Genomic DNA, 17,140 nt, shown 5'->3' with positions numbered 1-17,140 from the left:
AGAATTGTAGTCAGGTAATTTGTCACCCTGAGCTGGGTTTTGGCGGTTTGTAATTTAGTATATATGTGTATTTTTGTTGTGGTATAATCGGTCGCTAAGAATTTCTGGATGTATTTCCTGGCAACAGACATTTGATATTATGTACTACGAAGTCTTGGACACACCTTTACCAGAACAGCAGACTCCTAGTTGGTATACACGTTGCGGAATGGGATTAATCACTCTGAATGTCGCATTTCACCATGCATCAGGGAAGAATGTGAGTAAGAACTTCACATAGATAATTGCTGTCAGCGATCATGCAAAGACTATTATGTTTCATGTAATTTTGTAGTCATTATTTGATTTTCCAGGTGTCGGTTCGTAGTATTACACTTGAACAACATGATACAGTAGGGGATCTGATTAGTAACCTTAAGACAAAGGTATCTATTTATTCACTTAACATTCCAAGCTAGTGCATTGCATTAATTTTACCGAGCCTTCAAAAAGCCCATTTTTAACATTCTGAAACAGGTGGGGCTGTCTTCTCCAAAAGCAAAACTTAGATTGCTACTAACCGCCTCTGGGAGAATCTGTAAGGTACAGTGTTCTTTTTCTTCATTGTTACTAAGGTGATTTTAAACCAACTTCAGGTGAAAAACATTCACCATATTCGCTTTGTTCTTTTTATTTTACTCCTTTGGATTTCTTTGGAAAATTTTTGTTGGCTAATTGCAACTCGTGAAGTTTCATATGGTTGTAGTCAATTACCCATCATCACTGTCAGTCAATTTTCTGATTTTCGTGCTTTGTTGCACATAATTGTGTGATTTCAATTTATCCCCTTTGTAGAAGAATTGAGGATATTAAAGTAGGTGATTACTTTGATACAAGTACATTACATGCAGAGGAGGCAAGTTAATATCGGTTTTCTGTTTGGTCTTCTATTCAGACCAGTTGATAATCTTCAATTTTATTTAACTTCATTGTTTTCATGCTTGAGTTTTTTTTTATATCAGAAAGTGAATTCTTAGATTTCTGAAAAGGTTTTGGCTCTTGTATTTTGACAGATTCCAGAAGAAGAGAAAAACCTGGATCCATTAGATACAACAGATAGTCTAGATTACTTCATTGAAGTTCGTCGCGATCGAGAAAATGCATCATTGACCTTAACTGATGAAGTGCCACGTTATTTATCATTGCAACCCTTTCTTTTGAGAATCAAAGAACGAGGGACCTTTGCTGAAGTCAAAGTGCGCATACAGAAAAAATTGTCTATTTCAAACGCTGAGTTTTCAAAGGTGCCATCTCTTTTCGTTCTTCTTTTCATTTGATCTGCTCATCCGTAGAAAACCATTCATGCATGTGAATTACATTTACTAACTATTAACCCATGATTAGTAATGTATTTTAAATGTTGTTCTTTTAATTTGCTGCCAGTATAAGATTAGACTTTTGCCATTTGGGTCTGACCCATACAAATCAAGAAAGATGGAATCATCTGTGGGTTACCTGCTTCAGGACTATGACATAGTATCTAGTCGTTTGCGCAAGGTGGGCATCATTGAACATATGTATCATCTATCTCCTTGTTGAGATATATGTATTTGAGCAAGTGACTTAATTTTTTTTTTCTTCAGACAGAAGCAACGAGAGAAATTGCTGATATGTCACATTTTCTTTTTGTGGATAACTCTGACTATGATAGTGCAAGAGCTGACGTATTCAATAAGGTATACTGTCTCTTTTGATATCGACGCCGTTTGAATTATATAGTACACAGAATTATATTGGATGTCAAAGTTATTCCACCCTGGTTAAGTCCTTGAAATGATGTGATTTCAATACTTAGGATAAGCTAGCCTAGGTGTTTGATACATATGCTCATTTCACATAATGGACTTGTAATGGATTGTACTGGCTTTCTCACCATGTAAACGTTGTTGTTATTCTGATATTCATCTAATAAGCTCTCAGTTTGCAGAAAAGGTTGAAGACAGTACAAATAGAAGCTACCAAGGGAACACCAAATTTGGTCAATTTTTCTCCTTCGCCTTATTATTCTAACGATGGTAAACTGCATAAAGAAGGGCATGGATCTGCTCATGATTCTAAGAAATTTGAAGATTTTGGTGGCTTCAGTATTCTGGAAAAACAAGCACAATCATATGAGAGAATATGGTGGAAACTTGATCGTATGGGTTGGAGTCGAGATACAGCCCCGTTGAATTATCTTAGCGCTGGTCAACTGTATAAAGAAGGGCATGGGTCCGTTCTTGATCCTGAGAAATTCGATGATATTGGTGGCTTTAGTGTTCTAAAACCACAGGCAGCGTTATATAATAGAATATGGTCATATAGCCTCGAGTCGAGTTCTGACACCTCAATTGTATTTTGCTGAAGTCGCGGCAGTCACAAATATAATGAACTCTATCATGGATATGTATCAACGTTGTGTTGCTGATGTGTCTCCATTATTATTATTAATTGAGTTGTGGGAAGAGAAAATAAGGGATGCAGAGCGATTTGGACTTAGCATAAGATGGCTCCGAGGGCATATTGAGCCTGTTAAAAATTACTTCCGTGAGGAATTCAAGCTTATGACTTTTATATCAGAGAAGAAGAAGTTCACGTATGCTGCAGAATGGCATGTTGATTCAGCAAGGTATGGATTGAAGAATTTGAAGAATGAATTGAGGAAGACAAGGGTTGATGTGAATTTGGAGGATGGATTGCAGAATCCACGCGTTGAGGTAAATTCGGAGGATGGATTGGAGAAGGCAAGCACTGAGGTAAAGAATGCAGAAAACAAGCTTGCTTCCATAAAGGCTGAGATTAGCTGCATGTCAAAGAAGTTGGAATATCTTAATAGAGAGGAAGGTAATTGTACAGTGTTGAATGGTTTGTTGTAGGGTGAAGGTTATCATTAGTATTTTGGTCGTTTATTATTTACTCTAGGACAGAAGTGTTGTCATTGTAATTATAATCTGATAACTGAGCCTAGTCCATATGCAATATCTGGTATCTATCTGATGTGAACATTCGATCTGCCAGCCTTTCTAAAAGGTGGGGAATCAGATTAGTGTGAATATCCCGTCAAAGTTGCCCGATGTCACTATAGTAAAGTGGTAAAGTTAATGGTTAGCGAATACAAGAACATAATTCGAAAGAGGCGTGGCATTGTAAAGAAGCTCATAATTTATGCAAGTAAGAAAAACTAGAACTCAATCAAAATTTAAGATAATTGCATGACAAGAATAAGGGAATCTGAACATGAATAAGAACTCAAAAATAATAAATAAATTGTTAAGATTTTGGATACGGCGGACGCTTGGCTAATCGACTTCAATCATCTCCAGTAATGACCTGCTAGTGTTTTGGGGTTGTCTTGCTGCATTTTTCTTTGAGCCATTGGAACCCGAACGTTGCACCATCTTTAACTTTCTTACCACCTTTTATCGCCACTTCTTTAGTTTTCCCCAAACCATCTCCAACTTTCTTAGCACCACTTTTCGCAACTCCTTTGGTTTTCTCAAAACCATCTCCGACTTTCTTCCCAAATTTGTTAGTTTTTTCCCCACCACCACCACCACCAACACGCTTTTGGGTTTTCTTTTTAAATTTTTGTTTAACCAATTGGAACCCGAAAGTTACACCTTCTGTAACTTTCTTAGCACCTGTTTTTGCTACTTGTTTAGTTTTTTCCAAACCATCTCCATCTTTCTTCACAGATTTGCTAGTTCCTTCACCACCATCAGCACCACCACCACCAAGAGTCAGAACTTTTTCATGATCAGCTCCTGATAATGCACCATCTGAATTATTACTCTCCATGCCTTTTAGACACAGAATTCTCTAGTCGATGATCACTTTTAGCTAGAGAAGAGAAAGAATATAAAGTTGTGATTGTGTTTGTTGAATAACCGAGGTTATTCATACTAGTCAGGTGCTCGCTTGATTTTTTTTTCGCGTCCGAACTAAACTCTTGTTTAAGGAAAACTAATACTTGTAAAACACTGTTTAACGAAAGTAATCAAGAAAAGGAAGGTTTCCACCTACCGGTAGATTTCCGTAACTTATTGTAATACTAGAACACATGAAAATATAGAATTTGATAAAATAAAAATTGTTAGAACATTCTAGAAAGCAGCAATACGGGCATCCTCAACCTTTAGCAGTTTCAGCAGCCACTTCAAAGAAATAACGAATCCTCCTGGAGATCACCAAGAAAGCTGTCGAGAACAGTTTAACATTACCGTGTAAGTATTGAACTCACTGATGATGAATAAAGCTAAAGCAAGGAAGAATTTGATCATAAAAAGAGAGAGCGCATATCAATAATAGTGGCAAGAAATTTGAAATTTATCAGTACTAGAAGTGAATCAAAGAATAGTGGCAAGAGCTTTGATAATGTAGTTTGTTCTGAGATCGAAGTGGCAAAACGAGAGAATTTTGCGATATAACGAACCAAACGAAAAATCATGAATCACACATTTACTCAAAGGTAAAAGCTGTGATGCCTGTATTAATCTGACAAGTTTAACTAGTAAAAATAAAGGTCAATATGGTCATGGAAATTACTGTTTTGCAAAGACATTTCTGAAGCGCAGCAAAGATTACCAGTTAAAAAATGTGTCCAGGAATCTCACCTTTTACTGCTTGGCCGGCAAATCCTGGCTTCTGTCTCCTCAGTTTTAGATGACTCCATCACTTTTATATCTCCTTCTCCTAATTCTTTCAACGAAACTAAGGTGTTCTTGTGAGGGAATATTTGATTAGTTTTACTATAATACACAAGAAAGTTCAAGTTTGAAGCTATTGAGTCATAAAAATAGAGATAGAAATCATCGTAACATAAAACACCATCACTCTTTGTAAAGGCTAATGGTTTTGGTCCGGGAAGACTAAATTCTTTACTCCAACCCAATGGCTTGTGTGCCACCTGCTCTTTCATGTCAGGAATATAATTCTTCTGTTTAAGTAGCCATATGTCATAATATTCGCATAGGTTATTTCGACAGAAATTTTGGATACCCTAATATATCACCCCACCAAAAATCCCAATAGTATAATCATGCCACATGCCATCTGTTGGCAGAGGAGGTGGTGCAAGATATTCAAACTTCTTCTCAGTCAAATCCAAGGTGAACACCCTTCCTCCAGTTTTATCCACCCAGTACAGCACTCCATTCACAAAGACACCATGTTGACCATACTTTTCCCCGGACTTGGTATCAAACATCCCAACATTTCTCCACCCATCCCCACTGCCAAGAGTACATACTGCAACCTCCATGAAATGAGGTTTTTTCCTAGTCTTATACAATTCAACAACTTTATATTGATTAGTTAAAGGGAGGTAACCAAATCCACCCGACCAAGTCACATACTGATCAACACAATCTCTATTAAATTTAGGAAGAACAACATAATCTTTGGTCATTGGGTTACAAATACAATAAACAGAATCTTTCCATCCATGAAGACAGACTAAACCATTAAAAGAACCAAGAACATTATAGCGATGAGATGTAAAAGGAGGGCTTAAATTGATCATTCTAGTGTTAGTCTTATCAATAGGTGTCTTCTCATCATGTTTTTCATCATCATACTCAAAATAGTGAAGCTGTTGATCCTGAGATCTAACAAGAAAACTGAACTTACCAGAATTAAGATAATGAAGATGAGTCAGATGCATCCGAGAAAAGGATGGATGATGACAAACCAGATTCCTCCATTGTTTGCATACCGATTTGCAGTCTAGGATTGATTTAGTTAGTAAACGAGTTATAATCTCCAGTAAAATGTCAGCTGGGAGATTCTCTCCATTAACGGGTTTGAAAGAATTGGAAATTTATCTGTGGAGACTGGAGAGAGGCTTGCGAGAGTAAAGTCAACTGGATGTATTAATCTGAGTTCTTGGGGGGTACATACTACATAGGGCGTATTAATCCTGGTCAACAAATAATAACATTTGTTTATGTTTTTCTGACAAACGTAAGGCCTCTTGCTGGTTGAGCACCTGAAAGGGAGCCCTGTATCTTGTTTTGTGATGGAGAAAATGCTGGTAAAAAACTAAAAATCATTTAAAAGTGAACAATAACAAAATTCGCTTAATTTGGTCCATGCGAACAATAACACAACTCAATGCTGGTCATGATCTGATCATTTTACGGATCTTTTTAGTCTCTTTTTTTTTGGGGGGGACCTGAACATTTTTTTAGTCTCATTTTTTATTTTTTTTATGGGACCTGAACCTTTTTGCAGACGCACTGTTAGATTAAAAATGATCGAGCAACTAATTTTCCTTTAGTGGCTGCGCGTATCCTAGTTACTACAACGTGAGAAGTGTGACATTAGTAAGGGTTAGAGGACGGAAAGATGCGGCAAACATGCTCATATTTTCTTTCTTTTTTTGAAACTTACGAAGAGGCTCCTATCGTTCTTCAAAAATTTATACAAGTAAAACTGGAACTCCAACATCAATCAATTCTTTTTTTGATAATGTAAAGGTTTTCAATATTGTACACATATTTAGCTTGACTTCTATCATCTCCAGCAGAAAACTTACGAATATCCTTCCAACATGATATATACAAATCCTTGTTGAGTTGAGGTTCTCCTGCAAGAATCGAAAAATAAATAACTACAGAAAATGCTGTCATCAGAAAACTTATGCTATAGGAGATCATCCCAAGAGAAAACCAAAATTTCCTAGATTAACCCAAAATCAGTTACCCAGACTAGAGAACATGTTGATGATCACCCACCAATATGAGACAAGTCCATTGAATTGTGTTAGCTGAGTGCTTATGCTCAAGACCATAATTCAAAAGACAAGTCCATTATTGGAGCATATCAACCTTACTACCTTAAGGCTTGGGTTTCTATCGCCAAATATTTAATTTAAAATAAACCTTGGTCCTATTAGCTTATCTAAGCTTCAGTCCCTGACCCATGTTTTTGGATTTATTCAAAAGATGGGTCTCAATATCGCCAAGGATTGTGCTGGCGTTCAGGGTGTGCAGCACATTATGGGGCTGTCAGGGAGTAATGGCCTAGGAAAAGCGACCTTCCCTTTTCCTGCCCAGCATTTGGAAACATAGTTTCTCACTGGACAATGCTTCCTAAGTGATATCTCAGTGATATCACCTCAATAACAATTATACAGCTATGTGACGGCATGTGCAAGGGGTCATAGCCGGAGTTGGAAAACAAAAAACCTACATGAATGCATGGCTACATATAAGTACGCAAACAGACATTAGACCAGCATGCCTGTATGCTATGCTGCTTATTTGCTAGTTATAAAGAATCTTTAGCCACACTCCGAAATTTCACCAATGGTGCATCACATACAAGACACCAACCTAAAATAATATTCATGCGCTCTAACTTGATCTTGTAAAAAACACACGCTCAGAACATAGACTAAAAATAATTACGGAGTGTAAGTAATTTCATATGATACTAATGAAATGGCCTGATTTCATAAGCACTAAAAACAGACTTGACTAGCTGATGATATAGGTGGTACCTCTTGTATAAAGTGTAACCTGCAAATCCAAGACCACCTATAGCTGAAATGCTGAGTAAAACAAGCAGCATAACCAGCCAAGCAGACATCCCACTACGTTTGCTGCCTTCTAAAGAATCACTTTCAGCCATATCTTCACAGCTTTTTAAGTTGCAGGCCTCCTGCTCAGGTGGCTGCATTCAGTGGATTTAGAAATATTAGTAACCATCTTTTTAAGGAATGTATTTTAACTAACAAAATGCAATTTTACATATACTAATGTTGAACTAGATTTTCAAAAACATCAATAATGTTTTCCTACTTACCATTTCTTCCCTCGAGCATCTACTTTCATCAACTGGATAATGTGGAATGGACATATCCTCCAACTGCCCATAACACTCCATATCTCGATACCTAACCCCTCCATCACATGGAGATGAACATGGCATCCATGGACCAGTAACCCACTTAAACGTTTCTGTAAACCCAAGAATGCAATGTATCAGAAAGGTTGAGGAGTTTTTTTCAAGAAAAGTGACAAATGAACCCCACACGACACACGAAAACATGTCAAGGTATATTTGACCAGTACCTCGTAGTTTTTGCTGAACAGCTAACTCCGCTCCTGTCTTACAATAACCAACTTTGGTAGCTTTGTCAGTGATAGAAGGATCCGAGCAGTCCATACAACATACATACTCATCACCAAAGTCTACCTTACTTTTACATTTTGCACACTTATCAGTCACCTTCGGAGCTTCTGCATGGATATAGCAGAGAACGAATGAGTCTAATAAAACAGATCAAGAAAAGACTGAACCTGTAAAAGATCATATCCTGTGCCTTTAGGTCCCTACAAATGTTAAATATAAATACGGCGTTCCTCAACATATATAAATTTTAGCCGATGTCTTTTTATAGATCTAATGGCTTATAGTATCCTTTGAGATAACAACAGATAAATTCCAATGCACATACGCCATAAATCCTTCGACTTATCCTCAGCCTCTTCAAATGGGTGGAAGATAGAATAGCTCTGAACTTTGAGATAATTTCTACACATACAATTGCTATGTTTATAGCGAAAAAACCAAAATAATTTGGTACGGGAATCCTCAGATAGAGGCAGTTCACTTGTTTACCGAGTCTGTCTAAGTAACTAAAATAGTATAGAACTAGGTTGTTAAACAAAGTAATCAATGAAATGGACATTGTCTTTTTCAAGATTTGAAGTCAAGACAAATAGGCAAAAGTCAGTTAAACAGCCAACAAGGAGTCAAAAGAATTTGTGCCGCAAAACAAATAGTAGGATTAAGTGGTCTTTTCATTTTGCTCCTAGGTCTTAGGAATCAGTTGATGCAGGTGCAACAAGATCCACTTGTTAGAAGCACCCAAAACATAGATTCATTAGGTGCAAGTAGTTTGCCTCAAAAGAGACTCATTGAGAAAATTTACAAATATTTCAAAGATGAGGGAAGTTACTTATCATTGCAAATCACATAAAAGTGCAGATAGCAACTAGTTTTTTGTTTAACATTCAGCATTTATAAACGTGCAAATCGCTAAGCCTGGAAAATTCTAGTTACCTACATTCTTTTTACTTCTCAATGAAGATTAAAAATCTTTTAGAACTTACTCACCATAATAATATGAATTACTAACCTGATTTGCAACAGTGAAAATGAGTGTAAAATGGATGGCATGGATCATATCCTGGCTGCGGGCAAAGTCCATTACAGTCATCAGAGTAGTCTATTAAGACATGACCTGCACCACATCCTCCAAACCATTTGTTCTGACAAGAATCCGTCCAGAAGCATCCTGTATTTACTTAGGCACCAAATAGTTAGAAGCTACAACTAATAAGACTTTCTTAATTCATTACAAAAGAAAAGAGCATCGCAATGTTTGTTAATGAATAATCCTCAAAATTATATAATGGTGCAAAACGTATGTCAAAACTTTTGACCACAAGAGATGAAGTAATGAGTAAGAAGAAGCCAGAACCACATTAATATTTACAGGTTACAACTAGCTAACCAGATTATCCTAACAAACTTCTATTTACTTCCTCATATGGGCATGTTTGCTTGGTACTCGTACAGTCGTACAAAGTACCTGCACGAGATGAAATTCTCTAGGTGTACTCCAAGAAGTTCTTTCATAAAGATTCAATTCCTTCAAGTTAGAACTGCAATATAATTATCTCTCACTACTCTGTGGCGCACAAACATCTCCCAAGTTTAACCAAGTCAACTCGGTACGTAGAAAACTCCAAATTATCCCCTGATAAATTCTATGCTTACCAGGCCAGGATGCGACCTAAGAGAGGATGAAATTCCTAACAGTCAATTTGAGACCCATGGGACTTAATGATCACATAATCTAGCAATGGTGTAACAAGAAAGGAATGAAAACCCTGAACTGTCTATAAAAAGGATATGGATACAAAATGTGTTCAAAACAACTCTCTTAGGCTAGTTTTAGCTTCAGGGGTTCTAACAAATCAGTTTACGACATAGCTTGACTATATGACTCCTGATGGTTGATTTTTATACTAAAAACTGAACCAATTTCTTGTAATTTTAATCGCAATTTGATCAGAAAAACTTATAAAATGGAAAACAAGAATCAACATAAGAAATAGTAGTAATAAAGTAGTGGAAAACTGGACAGGAAATTAGGGATTACCATGAGAAGAAGGTGGGAAATCAAGTGAGAATGTGGAAGAGAGATATGATGAAGTGATGAGAAGAAAGAACAGTGATTGCAGCTTCAATTTGAAGCTCCTTCTTTTCTCCATTAATTTCTTTCAATTTCTTCTTCTTTGAGCAAAATCAACAAGCAACGTTAAAAACGATGATATTTGTCTAGAATACGGCATGACGTTGGGTGTAATCAAGCTTGACTTTAATTTTTGTTTAATCAACAACGAAGGGTTCAACACCTACTACTACTTGTTCATCACAACTCACGACTCACAATTTCGATTTGGCACTCCATCGTATTCCATTAGTTTGTTTGGTTGGTGAGCGAGTCAGTGTTTCTTTTTCATTTTTTTGTCGGCCCTCTTTTTTTTCCTTCACAAGGCTGGTTCCTAAGGCTGAATATGGTTTCGGTTTTCCGCCAAAACCGGACCGATTAGGAAGAAACCAAATCGAAACATTTACTAATGGAATCGGTTTTGGTAAAAAAAAAACGACTCCAAAACCGAACCAAAAATTAATGGAAAACCGGTTATGTTCAACCATGAGATTAAAACCTAAGATTTAATCTACACCCTTCATTTTTCTTAACCCTAGTACTAGATATCATTGACCAATTTCTTAACCTCACTTCAGTTCTCTATTTTTTTCTTCGCCTCCTTCTTCAGTTCATAGAAGAGAACTACGATTGTGTTAATTATATTCTGCAAGTAGGTTAAAATTCTACTGCGATTATTTTTTCTTAAAGATTTGAATTGTCAGTTTCAGAAAACTGACATACAATCGGTTTTCCATCAACCCAATGGAACAAACCGAAACCCGTTAAAACCATTAAGAAACCGAACCAATTGTTAATGGTTCGGTGATGGTAAGATTTTTTAGAAACCGATAGTATTGGTATTGGTTTGGTTTGGCTGGAAACCGAGCCGAAACCGACTATGAACATCCCTACCGGTTCCAATAGGGGGTGGCTAACCCACCCATTTGCTGTGCCAGCTGGCAAACTGTTCGTGCTACTATGGGAAGCGATCGAGTCTCAACCGCTAGCGGTGTGGTCTCAACCGTTCGGTTGATTTCAAACTTCCAACGGCTCTTTTTCCACCGCTATAAAAATGTGATATTCAAACACAAAAATTACACCAAATTTCTTACAAAAAAAAGATTCCATCTTTATCTATCTTATCTTTCAAAATGGCAAAGTTTGAATCCCAACTTGACTTGGCTACCCAATTTGATTTTTCCTGAGTGGTGCTTGAAGCCGCCGTTAGTAAGATATGTGAAGGTTATAAAGAAATAGGTAAAAACCAAAGAAGTTTACAAGTTTTGGATATTAACCAAATCAAACCTCCAACTAAGAAAAAACAAAGAAAAATTCAAAGGAAGGAAAATTTGAAGGCAAAGAAGAAGATAAACAAAGGAAACTCCGTTCACAAGCGCACTGATTGGAAGTTTGGTGAAATGAAGAAGATAAACAAGATGAAGAACATTGTCCCAAATTTTTACTTTTAAAGTGTTTATTGTAAATTATATCTAGATGAATGAAAGAGGCGCTAATGTAAATTAAAATTCTAAACTTAATGAAAGATGCACTAGTTTTATATTAATAATATCTTAAAATTAAAATTTGATACAAATGAATGATGCATCATACAAATGAAATATGCATCATATTTGGGATGTTAATCTAAACTCATCATATTTGGGCAACACCCTCAAGATAAGATAACAACCATTGAATTAAAAATCTTTTCCCACTCTGTTGCGACATTCGAGCCGACATATTTGCTCCACATCAAATGCGTTTTATCCATTTTGTCGGTTTTGATAGCCTTCAGTAAGTGCAGCAACAAACAACTTCATATCCTTGCTGATTATTTCGAAGCGATGACACAATCCATTTGCATTACGATTATTGAGGTTCAATTTTTCTTCTTGAAATCTCTGAAATATGCGACTCCATACAAACTCTTGTTATTGATGTTGTCCATCATTGACCATATCTTGTATAACAAAAACACAATGCCTGCAAATGGATTCATCTTCAACTATACTAAATTTGCAAGCTCGAACTCGAACTGACACGTAGGATTTGCGGAGTGAAAGAATGGAGATTGAAAAAATGGTGTGAGTTTAAATGAAATTTGATATTGTATTTATAGGATGATGAAATGATGATTGTTAGATGAGATGATACAAAGCGGTCGAGTCTAGACCGCTGGCGGTGGAAACTAGACCTACCATTTTTTTTACGCCGAACGCTCGGTTGAAACTTGACATGGCCTGGCTAAGTAGCAAAGTTTCCACTTAGCCAAGCCAGTTTGCTTGTTTGTCAGCTCCATAGTGGGTGCAAAAGTGGCAAATCTATTGATTTGCCGCACCCATAGGAACCGGCTTAAGGCCTATTCCTATGTACATGTCAAATATCTGATTTTCCATATATGCACCGACTATGGATATGCCAAAGTGCCAAATATATATGCCTATATGTTAAATATAATATATGGGCATACACAATAAATTTTCCAGCGAGCGATAGATTGTCTAGATGGTTAAAAAATGGCTCGTTGGACATTCCAGCGCTAGCGCTAGTCAAGATGTCGCTCGCTGGTCTGATCATCGCTCATCAGTTCCTCATCCAACGGCTACAATTTCCCCCCTCTATAAATACCTAATTTTAAACTCATTTCAACTCACACCAGAATTTCTAAATACCTCTAGAATTTCTCAATTTCTCAATCCTCTTCAAATCTAAAATAATCACACCTTCTTTACAATTCTTAATTTCGTTTCATATGGATTCACAATCTCAAAGTCAAGGCGAAGGTACAAAGAACCAAAGTCCAATGTGCAAAATACAACCTCACAGAAGATGAATGCATTTGTCGTAATTATGTTTTTTTTACCCAAGATTGTATCGATGGTGCACAACAACATGGCAACACCATGTGGGAAAACATATTTCATAAATATGAAGCACAAACCATGAACATCAATTTTCGTGATGCAAAAGGGTTGGCAGAATGCATTACAATCAACAGGGAAGTAGCCGCTTATGTTGGATTGATAATGCAAGTCAAAAGAGGCCGGGAGAGTGGTCTTGTGGATGATGATGTTGAAAGACAGGTTCGTGCAGATTGGAAGCGAAAACATAGAAAACACTTCGCTTTCGAAAGTTGTTATCATATTTTGAAGGTGTTGAACAAATATAATCCAGAATTGTTATCAGCTTCACCAGATACCCCAAGAAACCCAAATGTGAAATTAGTTCTCAATAATGATGATGGTAAGAGAAAACTTCCAGGGAGGAACAATGCAAGATTGGCTAGAAAATTAGCTCAAGAAGGAAGAAGTTCCAATGCATTTAACATGGCAGAGTTTATGGAACATCAGAAGAACGTCGATAAGCAAAGAGCAATTGATGGGAAATTTCAAAACAGGGAGAGTAAGAAAAGTCGCCTTTCTCAATAAAAATTTGGGTTTGACTATGACAAGCATAACATTCTTCAAGCTGACACTTCAATTATGAACCCCCAACAAAAACATATGTGGCAAATTGAATTTGACAGGATTCAAACACAGATTGAACAACTAGATGAATTTACTAACAACCAACCTGGTGGTGATGAGTTCGATGTAGTAGAACCTCTATAAAAACCGAGTTCTGGGTTGACTTCGTCAATTGAAAAACTATGTCCAGAATCGATTTACTATTGCACTAACATCAACCGATTATGAGTCAATTTTTTTTCAAGTTTTGATGATGAATTGATGGTAATTTTGCCATGAAGTAAAAAATAATCGGAAAATGGGTCATTTGTCCAAATATTTTTAAAACATGGTTCAAATGGACGAGTAAAAATTATTATGGGTGAAATGGACACCAAAAAAATAGCAAGGATGAAACTGGATTCATACTGACTTAAACTTAAAAAATAGCAAGGATGAAACTGGATGCATCCTGATGTAAATTAAAAATAAGAAAAAGTATTTAAAAATAGGTAGGATGAAACTGTTTACATCCTGGCTATTTTTACATTTTTGTCATTTAAACAGTATCAAAATCTAAATGTCCTTTTCACCCGGGAATCGTTGATTTTAGTCTTTTTAACCAATTTTGTGAAAAATAATTGGATAAGGGGTTATCAAGTTAACTTCAAAATATATTTGTTTGTCTTGTAGTCGTAGACCCCAAATAATCAAGGCTGAATTGGGGGCCATGGAAAATAATTAGGGGCCTCATCCAATTTATACCCACCCCATAAAAGATAGAGGGCTTCCAAAATATAGGTGAAAATATCAATTTAGCCTTCTCTAATAACTACCCTAAAAATCTCATTAACCACTAACCTCGGCCCCCAATCTTCATTTCAATCAAAACTTCTTCTCCTCCAATTCTTCTTCTCCTCCGCTCCCTCCCTCCCTCCCACTGTCTCCCATTCCATTAACGACTTCTGGAAGAAAAAAAATTCTCACCGATTCATCGTCGTAAGTGAACTAAAACCCCCTAATCTAAGTTGGGTTTGTGTTTAATTTGATTTGTTGATCGAAAAATTAAGTTTTCAACTGCCAAATTGCAGTTACAGTTCCAGGGTCGTTAACCACGGTTTTTTATTGCTTAACGATTTTTGATATGCATATTGAATTGATGAAAAATCGTTAACCACTAGGGTGTAGTAGATAACGACCCTAAACCTGGTTTTCTGCCCTAGAATAGTGTCTTTCAGGAATTTCTAAATCTTTAACGATTCTTCTCGACGACCCTTTTTAAATACGAACGACTCTGTCTTATGCAGAACCACCTCTCTGTCCCAAATAGTGATAGGGTCGCTGGGTTCTAAACATATTAAGTTAACGACTCTGTGTGACCTAACTAGCTGGAGTCGTCAATTATATCACACTTGGTTGACGTTTTTCGTAACCTGCAAAAGTTGCAGGTTTGAGTCGTCAAAGGTTGTGTCAAGTAATTGACGACTTCTTAGAGTCGTTCATTTATTACCCTCACTCTGAGTAGTTGCATAGTGTATATGAATCGACCACTTGGAGCATCATTCATACAATTTGAAGAGTATAGGAAGTTTACCTGATTGTTTTGAGCTTCGGGTTTTTCATTTTGAGGATTGGTTCCTTCATTTTGAGCAATAGGATTCCTCCACTGGAATCACTCATTTCAAATAACCCTAAATTTTCCCCCAAAAACTCAATTTCTTCCTCTCCACAACATAAAAACACAATTTTTCTTTTATCAAAACTCAATAACCCTGAAATCTGATTTTAATCTAATTAAACTAATTAAAAACTAATTAATTAATATTAATGATTTGGGAGTAGTTTAGCCATTTTAAAAAAGTGCGATAAGGGATAACTCCCAATTACTATTTCATGACCTTTTTTTGTCCTATAGTTAGGGTCTCCAATTATTTTTTCAGGACCCCCAGTTCAGCCTGGCAAATAATGTGCCTATATGATCCAAACTAGGGAGGATATTCTATATTTTGGATGATATGATTTCTGAATTGGATGCTATGATATTTTGATTAAAAAAGAAAAGAAAAATGCACCCTTACAAAAGAGGTCATCACGGGGTCACGGACCAAAATCAATTTAAGAATCTATTATCATTATTATCATAATCAATCACATCCTCATTTTGTTTCCATTAATTTAATCTTACTTAACCTAATAAAAATTAAAATATCTTTAACTCTTACTTAACCTAATACTCCTTTAAGTAGATTTGATTTCCTTGGGTTGATCTCCCGGCGGAACTAGTCTTCCGATACTAATGATAACCAATCCCCTGGATTTCGAAGTTTTGACTTCGTCCCGGTTAGCGTCGAAGGGTACTCGATATCTAGCATTAACTTCCCCAACTCTCCTACTATCCCCGGGGAAAATGACCCTTTGTTTCCCTTTATTCGGGTTGGGTGGTTTTGGGAGAGCTAATCCGCACCATTTAGGCCATGAGTGCTGTAGATATTTGATGTCCCGCCGGCGTGGCCAGACCGCCTCAGCGCCCTTGTTATCAAGTGAACACTCTTCGCTCGACCCTTCTCGATGCCGACAGTTCGACTTTCCGTCTCGTTTTCAATCTCCGCATTAATCCGCTTCCTCGGTGACACCCCTGCCAAGTACATCCCGCCCTACCGGTGCTGTCCAGTCCGGAACAGCCGCCCAGGCTAAATCCATCGAGCTGCTGATCTGACTCGGCCATCAACGGTATCCCACCAGTCGTTTTCATTTTTGGGGGGCTATCTGACCTGCCAACAAGGGATTGACCGCCCTTGCTTGCAAAAATCTATCCCCATACTCTCCTACTATCCATCACCAAATATTTCCCATCGACTTCACTGTTCGTAGAACGCGTTCCCGTTACCACAAGCTCATTATTTTGATCCCACTTTGCTTGAACATACCTGAACCCCGGCATGCTTACTTTGTATTCATACTTATTTGTGTATTCTTTGAAATTTGTTGGGGGATTATCTGTATACACCATTTTTCTGTTAAGAGTCGGAGGAGTTGCTGCGACAGTATTAGAAGTGCCATCAGACGGAAAATCATCTTGACATTTTTTCCAAGTTGACAATGGATAAACATAGTGTTGCCTTCTGTTTGGAATCTAAGTTTCCTGTTGCTGTTGCTGCTTTGGATTCAACCGCTTCAGATTTTTTGGTTGGTGCTGCTGCACATTCATTGGCACCCATGGTTTTTTTGACTAATGATTTACCTGATTTTTCTGTGAGTAAAAAACAATAAAAGCATGCTTATATTGATATCCGTACTATATTTCTTGATAAGCAAGAATATTAACCATTTCTTGATAAAAAATCTATATTATTGCCTTTTCGTCACTTGATAAACATGGATTTTCCTTATTTTCTTTGAACAAATCCAGAGGACTTAACTTAATCCACTCGAAACATAAAATTTTATG

The 17,140-nt window shown here is 36.9% G+C and overlaps 2 protein-coding genes across 2 annotated transcripts; both read right to left on the bottom strand.

The window, feature by feature from the left end:
* Positions 1-3,212: 3,212 nt before the first annotated feature.
* On the bottom strand, positions 3,213-5,879 carry LOC113353682. The gene is made up of 2 exons (XM_026597206.1): positions 4,632-5,879; positions 3,213-4,214 (listed from the first exon to the last, which is right to left on the bottom strand). The coding sequence occupies exon 2, from the start codon at positions 3,814-3,816 to the stop codon at positions 3,352-3,354; it is 465 nt and encodes a 154-aa protein (XP_026452991.1). The 5' UTR covers positions 3,817-4,214; positions 4,632-5,879; the 3' UTR covers positions 3,213-3,351.
* Positions 5,880-6,364: 485 nt separating this feature from the next.
* LOC113348326 (ADAMTS-like protein 2) lies at positions 6,365-10,553 on the bottom strand. Its single transcript, XM_026592047.1, has 6 exons — positions 10,193-10,553; positions 9,164-9,322; positions 8,094-8,261; positions 7,825-7,979; positions 7,520-7,692; positions 6,365-6,604 (listed from the first exon to the last, which is right to left on the bottom strand). Exons 1-6 carry the CDS (start codon positions 10,302-10,304, stop codon positions 6,550-6,552), a joined length of 822 nt encoding a protein of 273 aa, XP_026447832.1. The 5' UTR covers positions 10,305-10,553; the 3' UTR covers positions 6,365-6,549.
* Positions 10,554-17,140: the final 6,587 nt, after the last annotated feature.

The sequence above is a fragment of the Papaver somniferum genome, chromosome 2 (genome assembly GCF_003573695.1).
Source record: "Papaver somniferum cultivar HN1 chromosome 2, ASM357369v1, whole genome shotgun sequence".
Taxonomy (NCBI): Eukaryota; Viridiplantae; Streptophyta; class Magnoliopsida; order Ranunculales; family Papaveraceae; genus Papaver; species Papaver somniferum.
Note: the sequence above shows the minus strand (reverse complement) of the source record. Positions and strands in the feature narration are given on the sequence as shown.

Coding starts and splice junctions, on each gene's coding strand:
- LOC113353682 (XM_026597206.1), bottom strand. CDS start 3,816: ATGGAGAGTAATAATTCAGATGGTGCATTATCAGGAGCTGATCATGAA.
- LOC113348326 (XM_026592047.1), bottom strand. CDS start 10,304: ATGGAGAAAAGAAGGAGCTTCAAATTGAAGCTGCAATCACTGTTCTTT. Junction 8,262..9,163: donor TTTTCACTGTTGCAAATCAG/GTTAGTAATTCA, acceptor ATATCCATGCAG/AAGCTCCGAAGGTGACTGAT. Junction 7,693..7,824: donor GATGCTCGAGGGAAGAAATG/GTAAGTAGGAAA, acceptor CACTGAATGCAG/CCACCTGAGCAGGAGGCCTG.